Source organism: Cyclopterus lumpus, chromosome 16 (assembly GCF_009769545.1).
Source record: "Cyclopterus lumpus isolate fCycLum1 chromosome 16, fCycLum1.pri, whole genome shotgun sequence".
NCBI lineage: Eukaryota > Metazoa > Chordata > Actinopteri > Perciformes > Cyclopteridae > Cyclopterus > Cyclopterus lumpus.
In genome coordinates, this window is record NC_046981.1 from 82501 (window position 1) to 104288 (window position 21788).

The 21788-nt window shown below is 42.9% G+C and overlaps 2 protein-coding genes across 10 annotated transcripts in view; both read left to right on the plus strand.

The window, feature by feature from the left end:
- LOC117745040 (CREB-regulated transcription coactivator 2) overlaps window positions 1-11765 on the plus strand; it is a 39520-nt gene extending 27755 nt beyond the window's left edge. For 4 of the 5 annotated variants that reach the window (XM_034553014.1, XM_034553015.1, XM_034553016.1 and 1 more), the window contains 3 exons: window positions 671-742; window positions 4351-4552; window positions 7824-11765. In XM_034553014.1, the coding sequence (XP_034408905.1) occupies window positions 671-742; window positions 4351-4552; window positions 7824-8014 (465 nt within the window). In that variant the 3' untranslated portion in view covers window positions 8015-11765. Of the gene's footprint in view, window positions 1-670; window positions 743-4350; window positions 4553-5972; window positions 6017-7823 lie in introns of those variants that run through there. The other variant, XM_034553019.1, reaches the window with a different exon arrangement.
- Window positions 11766-16399: 4634 nt separating this feature from the next.
- LOC117745830 (DENN domain-containing protein 4B-like) overlaps window positions 16400-21788 on the plus strand; it is a 68419-nt gene continuing 63030 nt past the window's right edge. For all 5 annotated transcript variants that reach the window (XM_034554374.1, XM_034554373.1, XM_034554375.1 and 2 more), the window contains exon 1: window positions 16400-16527. The gene's annotated coding sequence lies outside the window, so the exon portion shown is untranslated. The remainder of the gene's footprint in view (window positions 16528-21788) is intronic.

Genomic DNA, 21788 nt, shown 5'->3' on the forward strand with positions numbered 1-21788 from the left:
CCACCAGAAACATTCACAACATAAATGACTACAACACCGTCAGAAACATTCACAACGTAAGTGACTACAACACCGTCAGAAACATTCACAACATAAGTGACTACAACACCGTCAGAAACATTCACAACGTAAGTGACGACAACACCATTGGAAACATTCACAACAAATAACGACAGCACCGTCAGAAACATTCACAACGTAAGTGACGACAACACCACCAGAAACATTCACAACGTAAGTGACGACAACACCACCAGAAACATTCACAACGTAAGTGACGACAACACCACCAGAAACATTCACAACGTAAGTGACTACAACACCGTCAGAAACATTCACAACGTAAGTGACGACAACACCGTCAGAAACATTCACAAAGTAAGTGACGACAACACCGTCAGAAACATTCACAACGTAAGTGACGACAACACCGTCAGAAACATTCACAAAGTAAGTGACGACAACACCGTCAGAAACATTCACAAAGTAAGTGACGACAACACCGTCAGAAACATTCACAAAGTAAGTGACGACAACACCGTTGGAAACATTCACAACGAATAACAACAACACTGTCAACTTTACAAAAAATAGCAATGGAGAGAAAGAAAGGGGGATGCTTTCTTTAGGTTTCATTGTAAACAAGATGGGTTTTTTTCATGCTTTCCAGGATGCCTTGTTCAACTCTCTACTGGATGACCCCTATCTGAGTCTCCAGTTCACTGGCAGATCCACTCAGCAGGTAACCCAGCACTTGCACATGATGTCAGAAGGGAGCATTCAATTCAGTTTATTTTGTATAGTCCAATATCACAAATTTGCCTCAGAGGGCTTTACAATCTGTACACATACAACATCCCTGACCTTTGACCTCACATCGGATCAGGAAAAACTCCCCAAAAATCAAGGAAAAAAGGGAAGAAACCTTCAGGAGATCAACAGAGGAGGATCCCTCTCCCCGGATGGACAGATACAATAGAACTCATGTATACGGAATGAACAGCATTACAAAGTTACATAAACACATTACATGAATATGACAATGTATGAATGGAACTCCAATCCATGAAACAGAAGGAGGTAGAGAGGAGGGGGGGCGGGGCATCAGCAGGGCCAATGGGAGGCCGGCTCACCAGCATCAGACACCTCCAGGTCCAATGGACCCTATGAGACGTGAAGTCACAACGACTCCGGGGAGGAAGCAGAGTTAATAAGGTGCAATGGAGAGATGTAAATTCATCCATAAGGAGAGAGAGAAGAGGGGATAGGTGCTCAGTGTATCCTAAAACATCCCCCAGCAGCCTATAAGCCTATAGCAGCATATCAAGGGGCTGGACCAGGGCAGACCTGATTCAGCCCTAACTATAAGCACTATTAAAGAGGAAAGTCTTAAGTCTATTCTTGAATGAGGTGACTGTGTCTGCCTCCCGGACTGAAAGTGGAAGCTGGTTCCATAAAAGAGGAGCTTGATAACTGAAGGCTCTGGCTCCCATCCTACTTTTTAGGACTCTAGGAACCACAAGTAGCCCCGCATTTAGTGAGCAGCTCTCTAGTGGGGCAATATGGTACTACAAGCTCCTTAAGATATGATGGTGCATCACCAATCAAGGCTTTGTAGGTGAGGAGAAGAATTTCAAATGTGATTCTTGATTTTACAGGGAGCCAGTGCAGAGCAGCTAATACAGGAGTCATGTGATCTCTTTTCTTAGTTTTTGTGAGTACACGAGCTGCAGCATGTCACCCACTGGTTCAATTCAGTTCATTTCAATTCATTTTTTGCACAAAATTACAAACATTCCTCAGAGGGCTTTACAATGTGTACACATACGACATCCCTGACCTTGGACCCTCACATACTCTGACCTTGGACCCTTACATCTGAACAGGAACAACTCTGAAGAGAAAATGGTCAGAAAGGTCAGAGAGCGCAGGAGCCCTCTATCAGGATGGACTGAAGTACAATAGATGTCATGTGACCAGAATAAAAAACATAACAGAGTTACAACACAAGAAGATAGTGGTGTCAGAAGAGAGTATGATGTCATCCACTACTGTCTGACGGGAGTATGATGTCACCCAGCACCCAAAAGATCTATTTGGTTTTCTCTTTATTGGTTCTTTCTGTCGGTTCAAAAGGTAGAAAAGGGCGGTCCGCTGGCTTCGGGTCGAGTATCGACCTTGATTCACAACATCACCTGCCAAGTGAAGATTACGACACGCTCTTGAGCTTCAGGGTTTGGCGCATACTCAGTGTAACTGGATCTGCAAAGTAGGAGAGTAACAGCAGACAGCAAGTTATGGGATGCTATCCGCTCAGGTGTTCCAGCTAGTGAAGAGAGTAGACCAGATTTTACTGTTCATGTGTTGTTGCCTATTGATACGACACGTGCCATCTCCTTTTTCAACTGTCCTTGAACGGTGCTGGTCCTTCTCACTGGTGGCAACTTATTCCTCAGGTTCCCCCCGTGAATATATACATTTATATATCAAGAAATAAACTTTACTTTTAAGGCTGAAATAATTACATTTTGTTCAATTATTGTACTTCTAAATGTCGTAGCATTTGGACAGAGTATTATTAAGGACCTGGAGAGGAGGCTCTCATTCTGAGAAAAGAACTCTGATATTCTCTGAGAACAAAGTGACACGAAAAAATCTTTTCTAGATCAGATATTTGTAGTCTCATTTATAAAGAAAAACAAAAGCTTTGTGACGATGCATTTCCCAGCTGATCCAAGAGGAGTGATATTGGGCTATACAAAATAAACTGAATTGAATTGAATCCTTCAGTTTATCATAAACATTCATCATCAACACATAAAGGAACACTTCATCATTCAGTTTATCATAAACATTCATCATCACATAAAGGAACTCTTCATCATTCAGTTTATCATAAACATTCATCATCAACACATAAAGGAACTCTTCATCATTCAGTTTATCATAAACATTCATCATCATCACATAAAGGAACTCTTCATCATTCAGTTTATCATAAACATTCATCATCACATAAAGGAACTCTTCATCATTCAGTTTATCATAAACATTCATCATCAACACATAAAGGAACTCTTCATCATTCAGTTTATCATAAACATTCATCATCAACACATAAAGGAACTCTTCATCATTCAGTTTATCATAAACATTCATCATCATCACATAAAGGAACTCTTCATCATTCAGTTTATCATAAACATTCATCATCATCACATAAAGGAACTCTTCATCATTCAGTTTATCATAAACATTCATCATCACATAAAGGAACTCTTCATCATTCAGTTTATCATAAACATTCATCATCATCACATAAAGGAACTCTTCATCATTCAGTTTATCATAAACATTCATCATCATCACATAAAGGAACTCTTCATCATTCAGTTTATCATAAACATTCATCATCACATAAAGGAACTCTTCATCATTCAGTTTATCATAAACATTCATCATCATCACATAAAGGAACTCTTCATCATTCAGTTTATCATAAACATTCATCATCATCACATAAAGGAACTCTTCATCATTCAGTTTATCATAAACATTCATCATCATCACATAAAGGAACTCTTCATCATTCAGTTTATCATAAACATTCATCATCATCACATAAAGGAACTCTTCATCATTCAGTTTATCATAAACATTCATCATCATCACATAAAGGAACTCTTCATCATTCAGTTTATCATAAACATTCATCATCACATAAAGGAACTCTTCATCATTCAGTTTATCATAAACATTCATCATCATCACATAAAGGAACTCTTCATCATTCAGTTTATCATAAACATTCATCATCATCACATAAAGGAACTCTTCATCATTCAGTTTATCATAAACATTCATCATCACATAAAGGAACTCTTCATCATTCAGTTTATCATAAACATTCATCATCACATAAAGGAACACTTCATCATTCAGTTTATCATAAACTGTAATCATAAAGATTTGTACTGGACAGGAAGGGGATGAAAAGTAAAGCTGTCAGAAAAAATCAAAACTACAGTAAAAAGTACAACGTGTACAGTAAAAACTACAATATGTACCTCTGAGATGTAGTGCAGTAAAAAGTACAATATGTACCTCTGAGATGTAGTACATTTAAAAGTACAATATTTACCTCCGATATGTAATGGAAAACAAGTAGAAATTCTCAATTAAAGCAAAAGTAGCTCTAATTTGGACTTGAGTTCTTGGATACTTGGATCAAAGTACTTGGATCCATCCCACCAGGTTCTTATAAATACTCTCAATTACTTCATGTACTTGTTGGGTCCGGTCCAGTTTTTCATCCTCGGTATCAGTAAATCTCCTTTTCTTCTGCTTCAGTTCCCAGCAGAGAACCAGGGAGACTGTCTGTCTCTGAACCACAGTGGTCTGAGCTGCACCAGTGACAAAAAACAGTACCTCTCCAACACCCAGGGACACCTGGACCTGCAGGACCCTGTGAACCAGCAGTTACTCAACAACCAGAACCAGAACTATGGCGGCGGGGACGGACGACACAACGTGCCCAACATTATCCTCACTGGTGGGTTTATTTAGTTAGTTTAGTTTATTTTATTTAGTTAGTTTAGTTCATTTAGTTTGTTTAAATAGTTAGTTAGTTTAGTCAGTTTATTTAGTTTGTTTTACTTAGTTTATTAGGGTCCTTGTGACGACTTCTTCGTCACATTTGGGTATAAAATAATTTAGCGCCCCCTTGATTTGAAAAAGCCCACGCTTTTTGCAAACTATGACCGATTGACTTGAAATTTGGCATACATATCCACTTGGACCTGCTCTACAAAAAAGTCAATGGTGGCCATAAAATGCGCCATATCAGATTTTCCGCCATTTAGAATCTTCTAAAAACACATTTTTTCCATCTTCTCCCAAACGCTGGGTCCAATTCTTACAAAACCTTTGGTGGTTCATTATTGGTTCAATGTTATCATACTTTGTCAAAAGCTTGTTGATATCTCATTGGGTTCAGAAGATATGGACCAATGAACTTCTAAGGGGTGTGGCCTAATATGTAAAGACAAATAACTTCCAAATCACTTGGCCTATCCTCACCAAATTTATAGCCTATGTCCACATGGCATCCCAAAATCTACCCTAATTCTTTCATAATATTTGAACATTTGGGGGTGCTGCAATCAATCGCTCGATAGGGTCAAACCTAACTCCCAGATTAGTGACTGTGAAGGAGAGGGGTCTGACCTGGCCGTTAAAGGTGAGATGAGTTATGGAGGATGACTGAACCTGGTGTGGAGTGCCAACAAGGAGGGCTTCGGTTGTGCTTCTGTTTAACTGGAGAAAGTTGTTGCTCATCCACGCCTTTATCTCCCCAAGACAGGCGGTGAGACATGAAATGGCTGCAGAGGGTTTGGGGCAGTTTTGATGTAAAGCTGTGTGTCGTCAGCATAACAGTGGAAGGACATCCTATGTTTGATGACACGACCGGGGGGGCGGGGAGCATGTACATAATGAAGAGGGTGTGTACAGATTTGTGCTATATATATATATACACATATACACACACATTTTGTTATGTTACAGCCTATATTCCAAAATGGATTAAATTCATTATTTTCCTCAACATTCTACACACAACAACCCATAATGACAAAGTGAAAACTGTTTTTTGCAAATCTATTAAAAATACAGAACGAAAACATAACATGTACATAAGTATTCACAGCCTTTGCTCAATACTTTGTTGAAGCACCTTTGGCAGCAATTACAGCCTCAAGTCTTCTTGGGTATGACTCCACAAGCTCGGCACACCTATTTCTGGGCAGTTTCTCCCATTCTTCTTTGCAGAACCTCTCAAGTTCCATCAGGTTGGATGGGCAGCGTCGGTGCACAGACACTTTCAGATCTCTCCAGAGATGTTCAATGGGGTTCCAGTCAGGGCACTGGCTGGGCCACTCAAGGACATTCACAGAGTCCTTTGTTATCTTCAGGTCGTTGTTCTGTTGGAAGATGAACCGTCGCCCCAGTCTGAGGTCCAGAGCGCTCTGGAGCATGTTTTCATCCAGGATGTCTCTGTACATGGCTGCTTTCATCTTTCCCTCAATCCTGACTAGTCTCCCAGTTCCTCCTGCTGAAGAACATCCCCACAGCATGATGCTGCCACCACCATGCTTCACTGTAGGGATGGTATTGGCCAGGTGATGAGCAGTGCCTGGTTTCCTCCAGACGTGACGCTTGGCATTCAGGCCAAAGAGTTCAATCTTTGTTTCATCAGACCAGAGAATGTTGTTTCTCATGGTCTGAGAGTCCTTCAGGTGCCTTTTTACTGAGGAGTGGCTTCCGTCTGGCCACGCTACCAAACAGGCCTGATTTGTGGAGTGCTGCAGAGATGGTTGTCCTTCTGGAAGGTTCTCCTCTCTTCATAGAACAACACTGGAGCTCTGTCAGAGTGACCATCGGGTTCCTGGTCTGTGCCTCAATACAATTCTGTCTCGGAGGTCTACAGCTAATTCCTTGGACTTCATGGCTTGGTTTATGCTCTGATATGCTGTGGTACCTTATATAGACAGGTGTGTGCCTTTCTAAATCATGTCCAATCAACTGAATTTAGCACAAGTGGACTCCAATCAAGTAGTAGAAACATCTGGAGGATGATCAGTGGAAACAGGACGCACCTGAGCTACATGTTGAGTGTCATGGCAAAGGCTGTGAATACTTATGTACATGTTATGTTTTCGTTCTTTATTTTTCATAGATTTGCAAAAATGTGCAAAAAACTGTTTTCACTTTGTCATTATCGGTTGTTGTGTGTAGAATGTTGAGGAAAAAATAATTAATTTAATCAATTTTGGAATAAGGCTGTAACATCACAAAATGTGGAAAAAGTGAAGCGCTGTGAATACTTTCCGGATGCAGTGTGTGTGTGTGTGTGTATGTGTATGTGTATATATATATATATATATATATATATATATATATATATATACACACGTATAGGTGTGTTTGTATATGTATATATTTATATATATGTGTGTGTGTATATATTTATACAACATGTGGATCTGTGAATTCTTTCTAAAACAAAAAATCAGGTTTGATTTCAATTTGAAGTCTAATGTTTCCTCCCAACCTCCCTCCTTCTTTCCCTCCTTCCTTCTTTCCCTCCTTCCTTCTCTCCCTCCTTCCCTTCTTCCTTCCCTCTCTTCCTCCCTCCCTCCCTGCCTATCTCCTCCTTCCTCCCTCTCCCACCTTCCTTCCTTCCCTTCCTTCCCTTCCTCCCTCGCTCACTCCCTCTCTGCCTCCTCCCTCCCTCCTTCCCTCCCTCTCTGCCTGCCTCCTTCCCTCCCTATTTCCCCCCTCTCTCCCTCCTCCCCTTTCTTCCTGCCTCCCTCCTTCCTTCCCTTCCTCCCTCGCTCCCTCCCTCCCTCTCTGCCTCCTCCTTCCCTCCCTCATTCCCTTCCTCGACCACTGCCTTCCTCCCTCACTCCCTGCCTCCCTCTCTCCCTCCTTCCCTCCCTACCTCCCTCTCTCCTTCCCTTCCTCCCTCTCGCTCTGCCTCCTCCTTCCCTCCCTCCCTGCCTGCCTCCTTCCCTCCCTCACTCCCTGCCTCCCTCTCTCCCTCCTTCCCTCCCTACCTCCCTCTCTCCTTCCCTTCCTCCCTCGCGCTCTGCCTCCTCCTTCCCTCCCTCCCTGCCTGCCTCCTTCCCTCCCTCTTTCCCTCCCTCCCTCCCTCCTTGCCTGCCTCCTTGCCTCCCTCTTTCCCTCCCTTCCTCTCGCTCTGCCTCCTCCTCCTTCCCTCCCTGCCTGCCTCCTTCCCTGCCTCCTTCCCTCCCTCCCTGCAGGAGACTCCCCCCCAGGTCTGTCCAAAGAGATTGCCAGCGCTCTGTCCCACGTGCCGGGCTTTGAGATGGACCCGTTCTCCCTGGACGACCCACTGAGGATGGACCCGCTGGCTCTGGACATGCTGGACGGAGACCTGATGCTGGCCGACCCGGCGGTGGAGGACTCCTTCCGATCCGACCGGCTGAAGTGACCCCCCTCCCCCGCTTTCGGGTAAAGAGACGCCACCCATAAGAGGTGGAGAGAGGACCAGACGGTCTGCAGACCTCTGGGAGAACCAGAGGAGGGGAGTTTTGAACCCACTCTCGCTATGCTTCAAGTCCAGAACCAAGACGTTTCTCTTTTTGGCATTAGCAGGAATAAAGTGCTCATGTGACTCCGGCTTTACGTCAAACCAGCAAACCATCCTTATGATTCATGAATCATATATAAATCATAAATCACCCTTGAGCTTTTCTTTGGGAGTTGAGAAGTCGACTAATCGGACTAAACGCTTTTCCAATATTCTTCACATATAGACTTTCTTCTTCTAAATAAAATTAAATAAATAAAAAAATGTTAGCAGAAAAACGGTAAAACAGCTAGCTCCGCCCTCTCTGTCGTTGATGTTTGTTTCTATGGATAACATGGTTTACTAGTTCTGAAATGATAAAGAAGAAAACACATTTCAACCTTTTTAAATCTTTCGGACTTTTCTCACATCTGCTTTTTTTTCTTGAAATATATAATATAATATTAATTTCAATGCATCTGTGTCAATAATTCCAGTCATATTTTAACTCTAAATAATGTTTGACCTTGAGGTCTAAATGGATCAATCAGCGCTGGGTTTGAGCTGCAGTCTGAAGTTGTCTCTATGCTCCCGAGTGTCTTTCTGAAGAACTACCGTGACTATGCATCGGCTCCTGTGCTGTTTATGGATCTGATATCTGATCTAGAACATGTCTGTCCACCTGGAGAAATAAGAGAAACCACGTGGAAGCTCCAGTCTCCAGTTCTTACAGAGAGAAACACACATTTTACTACCAAAGTGCCAAAAGCCAATAACTTTTTTTATAGAGGACCATTTTTTTTAATCCTCAATTAATTTGCCAATTATGTTCCCAATTAATTAATTCATTGTCAACAAATAGTGAAAAATGTCTTAGGTGACGTCTTTTTTTCTTTTGTCAACCAAAAGACCAAATATAGATTAAAAGATTATATATTGAGTACAAATAATGAAGAAATCAGTTTACATCAATGTAGAACAAAGAAAACACATTTTGAAAAAAGGAGCGAAACGATCGATCGATTATCAAAATATTTTTAGTTCCGAGTGAAGTAAATGATTTGGGGTTTTGGACAGAAGGACATTAACGATTTGAAGACGTCATTTTCAGGAAACTGTTTTTAAAACCAAATGTAACCGATTAAAGAGCAATATGATAACAACAACAATTGTTACATGACGTTGGCATGTGACGTGTCACGAAGTACACTGTGACACCGTGTCACGAAGTACACTGTGACACCGTGTCACGGAGTACACGTGTCCCTTACGGAGTACACGTGTCCATTACGGTGTACTCCGTGTCCCTTACGGAGTACACGTGTCCATTACGGTGTACTCCGTGTCCCTTACGGAGTACACGTGTCCATTACGGTGTACTCCGTGTCCATTACGGTGTACTCCGTGTCCCTTACGGAGTACACGTGTCCATTACGGTGTACTCCGTGTCCCTTACGGTGTACTCCGTGTCCCTTACGGAGTACACGTGTCCCTTACGGTGTACTCCGTGTCCCTTACGGTGTACTCCGTGTCCCTTACGGTGTACTCCGTGTCCCTTACGGAGTACACGTGTCCATTACGGTGTACTCCGTGTCCCTTACGGAGTACACGTGTCCCTTACGGTGTACTCCGTGACACTGTGATTGACAGCCCTAAGCCCCGCCCCTCTCTACCTGCACTTGCTGCACCTGTGTTTTCAGCTCCGCTGGAGGCCAGAGCATAGATACATATTTTTATGCAATCTAAATATTATTAATATTATTTTGACTATAAAGTTAATTTTTTTTAACCAAAGTGGTCTTAATCTGTATGTAAATAATTCCTCAGATAATATCTTTAACAAAAGTAAAAACAGTTTAAATATTTAAGATGAGAGAAGAAAAACAACATATTAGTTTTTGACAGAACTTTGTGGTTTGTAACGTTCTTTAGTTTTAAAGGAAGAGTTCAGTCCCTTTAATTCTTTGTTCACATTTAAATCATCAATAATCTTTTCTTTATCAGCGTGTCAATGTAACAACAAAGTTCTGCCTTTGGAGTGTTTGTTTGAAGATGAGGAGGAAGAAGAGTCAACTGAGAGGCTCCTCCAGTACTGAAGGGTTTCCAAACATGGGGGCGGGACCCCCATTAGCGGTGCAGGAAAGAAAAATTTAGAATTTTTATTTTAAGATTATTTTGGGGGAAAAAACACTTTTTAGTAGAATAGGTTGAGAAATGTATGCACCAAACGTTATTTATTGAATTAATTTGTCAACAAAAGAAAAAGTCAGAGGTTGGATCAGAAATATTTTTTTATTGGGTACAAAATCTGAATTTAACAAAAGTCAAACAAATACAAAAATTAAAAGGAAGCTGAATTCTAGTTGTTAAAATATTTGATTTATGTTTTGAATGGAGACTTGCATGGTTCCTTTGTTATGGAGGGTTCTGTGCTATAGTTCCTCTGTTATGGAGGTTTCTGTTGCATGGTTCTTGCGGTATGGGGGATTCTGTATGGTTCCTGTGGTATGCAGGGTTTTGTTGCATCGTTCATGTGGTATGGAGGGTTCTGTTGTATTGTTCCTGCAGTATGGAGGTTTCTGTTGCATACTTCCTGCGGTATTGAAGGTTCTGTTGCATGGTTCCTGCAGTATGGAGGATTCTGTTGTCTGGTTCCTGTGGTAAGGAGAGCTCTGTTGCATGGTTCCTGCAGTTTGGAGGGTTCTGTTGCATGGTTCCTGCATTATAGAGGGTTTTGTTGCATGGTTCCTGTGGTATGGAGGGTTCTGTTGCAGGTCTAGAGAGTTTAGGAAATGTTTGGAAACTAAGTGGACTGAAGTTTGGAGGACTGTGTGTCCTCTGGAGGATTCTGTGTGTCCTCTGGAGGATTCTGTGTCTTTTGTGTCCTCTGGAGAACTCTTGTGTCTTTTGTAACCTCTGGAGGACACTTGTGTCCTTTGTATCCTCTGGAGGACCCTTGTGTCCTTTGTATTCTTTTGAGGACTCTTGTATCCTCTAGAGAACTTGTGTATCTTCTGGAGAACTCTTTTGTCATTTGCATCCTCTGGAGGATGACAAATTATTCAAAGCAGTTTGTTGTTCTGGAGTTTGGTTCTGTATGTCCCCTCAAACCACAAATCAATCTTGTCTTAATGTCCCCTCAAACCACAAATCAATCTTGTCTTAATGTCCCCTCAAATCACATGTCAATCATGTCTTTGTCCCCTCAAACCACAAGTCAATCATGTCTTTGTCCCCTTAAACCACAAGTCAATCATGTCTTTGTCCCCTCAAACCACAAGTCAATCTTGTCTTAATGTCCCCTCAAACCACAAGTCAATCATGTCTTTGTCCCCTCAAACCACATGTCAATCATGTCTTTATGTCCCCTCAAACCACAAGTCAATCATGTCTTTGTCCCCTCAAACCACAAGTCAATCTTTTCTTAATGTCCCCTCAAACCACAAATCAATCTTGTCTTAATGTCCCCTCAAACCACATGTCAATCATGTCTTTGTCCCCTCAAACCACATGTCAGTCATGTCTTTGTCCCCTCAAACCACAAGTCAATCATGTCTTTGTACCCTCAAACCACATGTCAATCTTGTCTTAATGTCCCCTCAAACCACAAGTCAATCATGTCTTTGTCCCCTCAAACCACAAGTCAATCATGTCTTTGTCCCCTCAAACCACAAGTCAATCATGTCTTTGTCCCCTCAAACCACATGTCAATCATGTCTTTATGTCCCCTCAAACCACAAATCAATCTTGTCTTAATGTCCCCTCAAACCACATGTCAATCATGTCTTTGTCCCCTCAAACCACATGTCAGTCATGTCTTTGTCCCCTCAAACCACAAGTCAATCATGTCTTTGTCCCCTCAAACCACAAGTCAATCTTGTCTTAATGTCCCCTCAAACCACAAATCAATCTTGTCTTAATGTCCCCTCAAACCACATGTCAATCATGTCTTTGTCCCCTCAAACCACAAGTCAATCATGTCTTTGTCCCCTCAAACCACAAGTCAATCTTGTCTTAATGTCCCCTCAAACCACAAGTCAATCATGTCTTTGTCCCCTCAAACCACATGTCAATCATGTCTTTATGTCCCCTCAAACCACAAATCAATCTTGTCTTAATGTCCCCTCAAACCACATGTCAATCTTGTCTTAATGTCCCCTCAAACCACATGTCAATCATGTCTTTGTCCCCTCAAACCACATGTCAGTCATGTCTTTGTCCCCTCAAACCACAAGTCAATCATGTCTTTGTACCCTCAAACCACATGTCAGTCATGTCTTTGTCCCCTCAAACCACAAGTCAATCATGTCTTTGTACCCTCAAACCACATGTCAGTCATGTCTTTGTCCCCTCAAACCACAAGTCAATCATGTCTTTGTCCCCTCAAACCACATGTCAGTCATGTCTTTGTCCCCTCAAACCACAAGTCAATCATGTCTTTATGTCCCATTAAATCAGATATCTTTTTTCATGCATTTGTATTTCATGAAAGTACAGTAGCTGGATATGTATGTGTATGTATATCCATATATACTGTGTGTATATATATATATATATATATATATATATATATATATATATATATATATATACACGAGTATATTCGTGTATACGTATATATGTATACATACATGTGTGTGTGTGTGTGTGTGTGTATATATATATATATATATATATATATATATATATATATATATATATATATATATATATATACATGTGCGTACATACTCTGTCATATTCGTATTCATATATGTTGTAACTGTAACTCTGTTCATCTGGTCACATGACATCTATTCTTCTGTCCATCCGGGGAGAGGGATCCTCCTCTGTTGCTCTCCTGAAGGGTTCTTCCCTTTTTTCCCTGAAAGGTTTTTTTCTATTTCTTGGGAGTTCTTCCTGTTCCGATGTGAGGTCAAAGGTCAGGGATGTATGGGTACAGATTGTAAAGCCCTCTGAGGCAAATTTGTAATTCTGGGCTATACAAAATAAACTGAATTGAATATATAACCCGTATATATACAAGGGATTTTTTTCCTTTAAATAAAGTAATAATAATTTAAAAGTAGATTTCTACGCTCTCAAGGTCATTAAATCATCATAAGAAATCATTGTGTGTGTGTTTGTATGTTGCAAGAAACCTGTTGTAAGATAACATGCTGTTCCAGGCTCTGCCAGTAGGGGGAGCTGTTGACCAGCGGTTAGTTGTGTGTGTGTGCGCACTAGGGATCAGTTTAAGGCCATATTTCATATATTTTTCACATTTTGTATTGATGTTTGATAATAATTGCTCTCATATTATTGTTAGTTTTTCATGTTTGTAGGCTCTGGAGAATCAAATCTGTATTCTGCTTTTTATGCTTTGTATTTGAATAATAATTGGACTTTTTGTTTCTTTCAGATCTGTATTTGAACCTTGTAATAAATAACCAGGGAATGTTGAGTGTGTTGTAAATATGAATATGTTTTCAAACCAGAGGTGCTTCTGAAACTAACAGGAGAGATTTTTAAAGAGACTACCTTCACAAAATATTTTCTAGAAAATAAACAAATGAAACCTTGAACAGCTGCAGTTGTTTTTTGTTTATATACTAGCGACATCTTTATGTTGAGGTGAAGGTTGTATTCTGAACATTTACTCCAGTAAAAGTGCTAATACCACACTGTAAAAAAACTTTTTTACAGAAAACATTCTAATACCACACTTGGTTTCAATAGAGTATGACTATTGAAACCAAGCAGCTTTGTTTAAATAAGGATAATAAATCATCTGAGATCTAAGACCTGACAAGAGTTAATAATAATAATGCATTTTATTTGTAAAGCACTTTTCATTCAGAGTGCTACAGTATAGTAGTTATAGTTAAAAACAAACTATAATAGAAAAGAAAATAGCTGGCAGTGATTTAACACAAAGTCAAAAAAACCCTTCCTGAATAAAAAGGTTTTGAGGCCTTGGGTCCTGGTGCGGAGGTTGGTGTTGGGGACCCGGAAGAGTGAGCTGTTTGTGGATCTGAGGATGCGGGTGGAGGTTTGGGGAGTAATGAGTTCTTGTAGGTTTGGAGGTACATGTCCATTTATGCTTTTATGGGTGAGTAGTAGGACTTTGTAGTCAATCCGGAATGAGACAGGGAGCCAGTGGAGTGAGTGGAGAATGGGCGTTATTCAATTCAATTCAGTTTATTTTATATAGCCCAATATCACAAATTATGAATTTGCCTCAGAGGGCTTTACAATCTGTACACATACGACATCCCTGACCTTTGACCTCACATCGGATCAGGAAAAACCCAAGAAATAGAAAAAACCCTTTCAGGGGAAAAAAGGTAAGAAACCTTTCAGAGAAACAGAGGAGGATCCCTCTCCCTGGATGGACAGATGAATAGATGTCATGTGACTAGATGAACAGAGTTACATAAACACATTACATGAATATGACAATGTATGAATGGAACTCCAATCCATGAAACAGAAGGAGGTAGAGAGGAGGGGGGCGGGGCATCAGCAGGGCCAATGGGAGGCCGGCTCACCAGCATCAGACACCTCCAGGTCCAATGGACCCTATGAGACGTGAAGTCACAACGACTCCGGGGAGGAAGCAGAGTTAATAAGGTGCAATGGAGAGATGTAAATTCATCCATAAGGAGAGAGAGAAGATGAGAGAGGTGCTCAGTGTATCCTAAAACACCCCCCAGCAGCCTATAAGCCTATAGCAGCATATCAAGGGGCTGGACCAGGGCAAACCTGATTCAGCCCTAACTATAAGCACTATTAAAGAGGAAAGTCTTAAGTCTATTCTTGAATGAGGTGACTGTGTCTGCCTCCAGGACTGAAAGTGGAAGCTGGTTCCATAAAAGAGGAGCTTGATAACTGAAGGCTCTGGCTCCCATCCTACTTTTTAGGACTCTAGGAACCACAAGTAGCCCCACATTTAGTGAGCGCAGCTCTCTAGTGGGGCAATATGGTACTACAAGCTCCTTAAGATATGATGGTGCATCACCAATCAAGGCTTTGTAGGTGAGGAGAAGAATTTTAAATGTGATTCTTGATTTTACAGGGAGCCAGTGCAGAGCAGCTAATACAGGAGTCATGTGATCTCTTTTCTTAGTTTTTGTGAGTACACGAGCTGCAGCATTCTGGATCAACTGGAGGGATTTAAGAGACTTATTAGAGCAGCCTGATAATAAGGAGTTGCAGTAATCTAGTCTGGAAGTAACAAAACGCGTGAACCAGCTTTTCTGCATCTTTTTGAGACAAGATGTGCCTGAGAGACATGTTATGTGTTCATATTTCTGGACTCTCATCAGGATCCTGGCAGCGCTGTTTTGAATGTAGCACTTTTATTTTGGAAATCTGTCCTCTCTTGCTTACTGTGAAGATACTGTGACTGTTTAGGGGCCTTTAATACGTTAAAGTCCTCGGACGAAAATGTCACGAACCAAGGCAAGAATGTCCCTGTACGGTGGTGCGAGCAACACCAACAGTGTTGCAGGTCAAAGGAAGTCCAACGTGGTATCACTTGAACCATTGAACAAAAGTCAAAGGCAAGACCAAGGGCTGTGTCAGCAGGAACAGACGAACAATGTAAGCCTTAACCAGGTGCTGATGAGGATACTGGCAGGTGGGGAAACCTGTGAGGACACCAAAGAGCAGCAGGTCAGCGCCCAGACGGTTACTAAGTGATCCTGGTCTGAATAGTTAAGAGAGACATTTGGGCACACAAAGAACGACAGACATCCGGGATGTCATGTAGAACTGAGAGTGTTTCACTGTCAATTGAATTACAGTCAAATAATTCAACCAACTATTCTCAAAGTCATAATTCAAATAATCAATAAACCAATGTAGCAGCCAAAGTACTACATTTAATAAGTAGTTATATGGTTCAATATTTTCATCCTTCAGTTATCAAGCTCCTCTTTTATGGAACCAGCTTCCACTTTCAGTCCTGGAGGCAGACACAGTCACCTCATTCAAGAATAGACTTAAGACTTTCCTGTTTGATAGTGCTTATAGTTAGGGCTGAATCAATAGACTTCTATACAACCAGAGGAGTCGCCCACTGGTGGTCAGTAGAGAGAATGCAGCTTTAACACATGAAGCATAGACTTCTATACAAAAAGAGGAGTCGCCCCCTGGTGGTCATATCTATACTGTAGATTATTATTATTATTTATATGATCACTGTACTGGATCATAGTGACATAAACTCTTTTGATTTCATTTTGTATTAATATAAATATTCTTCAGTTTTGCTGTCAGTGTTTACAGACTCAGAGACCTTTATTTTGAAGTGCGTGACCGGAAACAGGAAGTGTTGTTGCAGCGTGACGCTGTTGCGGCTGGTCGCAGACAGCAAACATGGACGTCACACGTAAAAGAACGACCTGAACCGGATCCAGAGACCAGCGGGAGCAGACAGCGGATCCCGCACGGTAGGAACCGCCTCGCCCGGTAACCGGTAACTGGGTCGGTTAGCCTAGTAAGCTAACTGACGTTATGGCGTCTAACGGAGCGACGCGGCTCGCGCACGCTACCGGACACGCCTCCTAACGGACCGTTTAACGCTCGTGCCCGATATCTTGAAATACATTAAACCGTATGAACGGGTCACGAGGACTGTCGGTGTTAAAGCACCGATGATGGAACCCAACTACTTCCTGGGTTAGGGTCTGAATGCGTTGCAGCTGCTCAGGCCTGCCCCCCGCCATAGATGCTTCAGGTTATAGGTCCATCCTCCTCCTCTAGATGCTTCAGAGGTTATAGGTCCATCCTCCTCCTCTAGATGCTTCAGGTTATAGGTCCATCCTCCTCCTCTAGATGTTTCAGGTTATAGGTCCATCCTCCTCCTCTAGATGCTTCAGGTTATAGGTCCATCCTCCTCCTCTAGATGCTTCAGGTTATAGGTCCATCCTCCTCCTCTAGATGTTTCAGGTTATAGGTCCATCCTCCTCCTCTAGATGCTTCAGGTTATAGGTCCATCCTCCTCCTCTAGATGCTTCAGGTTATAGGTCCATCCTCCTCCTCTAGATGCTTCAGGTTATAGGTCCATCCTCCTCCTCTAGATGCTTCAGGTTATAGGTCCATCCTCCTCTAGATGCTTCAGGTTATAGGCCCATCCTCCTCCTCTAGATGCTTCAGGTTATAGGTCCATCCTCCTCTAGATGCTTCAGAGGTTATAGGTCCATCCTCCTCCTAGATGCTTCAGGTTATAGGTCCATCCTCCTCCTCTAGATGTTTCAGGTTATAGGTCCATCCTCCTCCTCTAGATGTTTCAGGTTATAGGTCCATCCTCCTCCTCTAGATGCTTCAGGTTATAGGTCCATCCTCCTCCTCTAGATGCTTCAGGTTATAGGTCCATCCTCCTCCTCTAGATGTTTCAGGTTATAGGTCCATCCTCCTCCTCTAGATGCTTCAGGTTATAGGTCCATCCTCCTCCTCTAGATGCTTCAGGTTATAGGTCCATCCTCCTCCTCTAGATGCTTCAGGTTATAGGTCCATCCTCCTCTAGATGCTTCAGGTTATAGGCCCATCCTCCTCCTCTAGATGCTTCAGGTTATAGGTCCATCCTCCTCTAGATGCTTCAGAGGTTATAGGTCCATCCTCCTCCTAGATGCTTCAGGTTATAGGTCCATCCTCCTCCTCTAGATGTTTCAGGTTATAGGTCCATCCTCCTCCTCTAGATGCTTCAGAGGTTATAGGTCCATCCTCCTCCTCTAGATGCTTCAGGTTATAGGTCCATCCTCCTCCTCTAGATGTTTCAGATTATAGGTCCATCCTCCTCCTCTAGATGCTTCAGGTTATAGGTCCATCCTCCTCTAGATGATTCAGGTTATAGGTCCATCCTCCTCTAGATGCTTCAGGTTATAGGTCCATCCTCCTCCTCTAGATGCTTCAGAGGTTATAGGTCCATCCTCCTCTAGATGCTTCAGGTTATAGGTCCATCCTCCTCCTCTAGATGCTTCAGGTTATAGGTCCATCCTCCTCTAGATGCTTCAGGTTATAGGCCCATCCTGCTCCTCTAGATGCTTCAGGTTATAGGTCCATCCTCTAGATGCTTCAGGTTATAGGTCCATCCTCCTCTAGATGCTTCAGGTTATAGGCCCATCCTCCTCCTCTAGATGTTTCAGGTTATAGGTCCATCCTCCTCCTCTAGATGCTTCAGAGGTTATAGGTCCATCCTCCTCTAGATGCTTCAGGTTATAGGTCCATCCTCCTCCTCTAGATGCTTCAGGTTATAGGTCCATCCTCCTCCTCTAGATGTTTCAGGTTATAGGTCCATCCTCCTCCTCTAGATGCTTCAGGTTATAGGTCCATCCTCCTCCTCTAGATGCTTCAGGTTATAGGTCCATCCTCCTCCTCTAGATGTTTCAGGTTATAGGTCCATCCTCCTCCTCTAGATGCTTCAGGTTATAGGTCCATCCTCCTCCTCTAGATGCTTCAGGTTATAGGTCCATCCTCCTCCTCTAGATGCTTCAGGTTATAGGTCCATCCTCCTCCTCTAGATGCTTCAGGTTATAGGTCCATCCTCCTCCTCTAGATGCTTCAGGTTATAGGTCCATCCTCCTCTAGATGCTTCAGGTTATAGGCCCATCCTCCTCCTCTAGATGCTTCAGGTTATAGGTCCATCCTCCTCTAGATGCTTCAGAGGTTATAGGTCCATCCTCCTCCTAGATGCTTCAGGTTATAGGTCCATCCTCCTCCTCTAGATGTTTCAGGTTATAGGTCCATCCTCCTCCTCTAGATGCTTCAGAGGTTATAGGTCCATCCTCCTCCTCTAGATGCTTCAGGTTATAGGTCCATCCTCCTCCTCTAGATGTTTCAGATTATAGGTCCATCCTCCTCCTCTAGATGCTTCAGGTTATAGGTCCATCCTCCTCTAGATGATTCAGGTTATAGGTCCATCCTCCTCTAGATGCTTCAGGTTATAGGTCCATCCTCCTCCTCTAGATGCTTCAGAGGTTATAGGTCCATCCTCCTCTAGATGCTTCAGGTTATAGGTCCATCCTCCTCCTCTAGATGCTTCAGGTTATAGGTCCATCCTCCTCCGGTAGATGTTTCAGGTTATAGGTCCATCCTCCTCCTCTAGATGTTTCAGGTTATAGGTCCATCCTCCTCCTCTAGATGCTTCAGGTTATAGGTCCATCCTCCTCTAGATGCTTCAGGTTATAGGTCCATTCTCCTCCTCTAGATGTTTCAGATTATAGGTCCATCCTCCTCCTCTAGATGCTTCAGAGGTTATAGGTCCATCCTCCTCCTCTAGATGTTTCAGGTTATAGGTCCATCCTCCTCCTAGATGCTTCAGATTATAGGTCCATCCTCCTCTAGATGCTTCAGGTTATAGGTCCATCCTCCTCCCCTAGATGCTTCAGAGGTTATAGGTCCATCCTCCTCCTCTAGATGCTTCAGGTTATAGGTCCATCCTCCTCCTCTAGATGCTTCAGAGGTTATAGGTCCATCCTCCTCCTCTAGATGCTTCAGGTTATAGGTCCATCCTCCTCCTCTAGATGTTTCAGGTTATAGGTCCATCCTCCTCCTCTAGATGCTTCAGAGGTTATAGGTCCATCCTCCTCTAGATGCTTCAGGTTATAGGTCCATCCTCCTCCTCTAGATGCTTCAGGTTATAGGTCCATCCTCCTCTAGATGCTTCAGGTTATAGGCCCATCCTCCTCCTCTAGATGCTTCAGGTTATAGGTCCATCCTCCTCTAGATGCTTCAGAGGTAATAGGTCCATCCTCCTCTAGATGCTTCAGGTTGTAGGTCCATCCTCCTCCTCTAGATGCCTCAGAGGTTATAGGTCAATCCTCCTCCTCTAGATGCTTCAGGTTATAGGTCCATCCTCCTCCTCTAGATGTTTCAGATTATAGGTCCATCCTCCTCCTCTAGATGCTTCAGGTTATACGTCCATCCTCCTCCTCTAGATGCTTCAGGTTATAGGTCCATCCTCCTCCTCTAGATGCTTCAGGTTATAGGTCTATCCTCCTCCTCTAGATGCTTCAGGTTATAGGTCCATCCTCCTCCTCTAGATGCTTCAGAGGTTATAGGTCCATCCTCCTCTAGGTGCTTCAGGTTATAGGTCCATCCTCCTCCTCTAGATGCTTCAGGTTATAGGTCCATCCTCCTCTAGATGTTTCAGGTTATAGGTCCATCCTCCTCTAGATGCTTCAGGTTATAGGTCCATCCTCCTCCTCTAGATGCTTCAGGTTATAGGTCCATCCTCCTCTAGATGCTTCAGGTTATAGGCCCATCCTCCTCCTCTAGATGCTTTAGGTTATAGGTCCATCCTCCTCTAGATGCTTCAGAGGTTATAGGTCCATCCTCCTCCTCTAGATGCTTCAGGTTATAGGTCCATCCTCCTCGTCTAGATGTTTCAGGTTATAGGTCCATCCTCCTCCCCTAGATGCTTCAGGTTATAGGTCCATCCTCCTCTAGATGCTTCAGGTTATAGGTCCATCCTCCTCCTCTAGATGCTTCAGGTTATAGGTCCATCCTCCTCCTCTAGATGCTTCAGGTTATAGGTCCATCCTCCTCCTCTAGATGCTTCAGGTTATAAGTCCATCCTCCTCATCTAGATGTTTCAGGTTATAGGTCCATCCTCCTCCTCTAGATGCTTCAGGTTATAGGTCCATCCTCCTCCTCTAGATGCTTCAGAGGTTATAGGTCCATCTTCCTCTAGATGCTTCAGGTTATAGGTCCATCCTCCTCTAGATGCTTCAGAGGTTATAGGTCCATCCTCCTCTAGATGTTTCAGGTTATAGGTCCATCCTCCTCCTCTAGATGCTTCAGGTTATAGGTCCATCCTCCTCTAGATGCTTCAGGTTATAGGCCCATTCTCCTCCTCTAGATGCTTCAGGTTATAGGTCCATCCTCCTCTAGATGCTTCAGGTTATAGGTCCATCCTCCTCCTCTAGATGCTTCAGGTTATAGGTCCATCCTCCTCCTCTAGATGCTTCAGAGGTTATAGGTCCATCCTCCTCTAGATGCTTCAGGTTATAGGTCCATCCTCCTCCTCTAGATGCTTCAGGTTATAGGTCCATCCTCCTCCGGTAGATGTTTCAGGTTATAGGTCCATCCTCCTCCTCTAGATGTTTCAGGTTATAGGTCCATCCTCCTCCTCTAGATGCTTCAGGTTATAGGTCCATCCTCCTCCTCTAGATGCTTCAGGTTATAGGTCCATTCTCCTCCTCTAGATGTTTCAGATTATAGGTCCATCCTCCTCCTCTAGATGCTTCAGAGGTTATAGGTCCATCCTCCTCCTCTAGATGTTTCAGGTTATAGGTCCATCCTCCTCCTAGATGCTTCAGATTATAGGTCCATCCTCCTCTAGATGCTTCAGGTTATAGGTCCATCCTCCTCCCCTAGATGCTTCAGAGGTTATAGGTCCATCCTCCTCCTCTAGATGCTTCAGGTTATAGGTCCATCCTCCTCCTCTAGATGCTTCAGGTTATAGGTCCATCCTCCTCCTCTAGATGCTTCAGGTTATAGGTCCATCCTCCTCCTCTAGATGCTTCAGAGGTTATAGGTCCATCCTCCTCCTCTAGATGCTTCAGAGGTTATAGGTCCATCCTCCTCCTCTAGATGCTTCAGGTTATAGGTCCATCCTCCTCCGGTAGATGTTTCAGGTTATAGGTCCATCCTCCTCTAGATGCTTCAGGTTATAGGTCCATCCTCCTCCTCTAGATGTTTCAGGTTATAG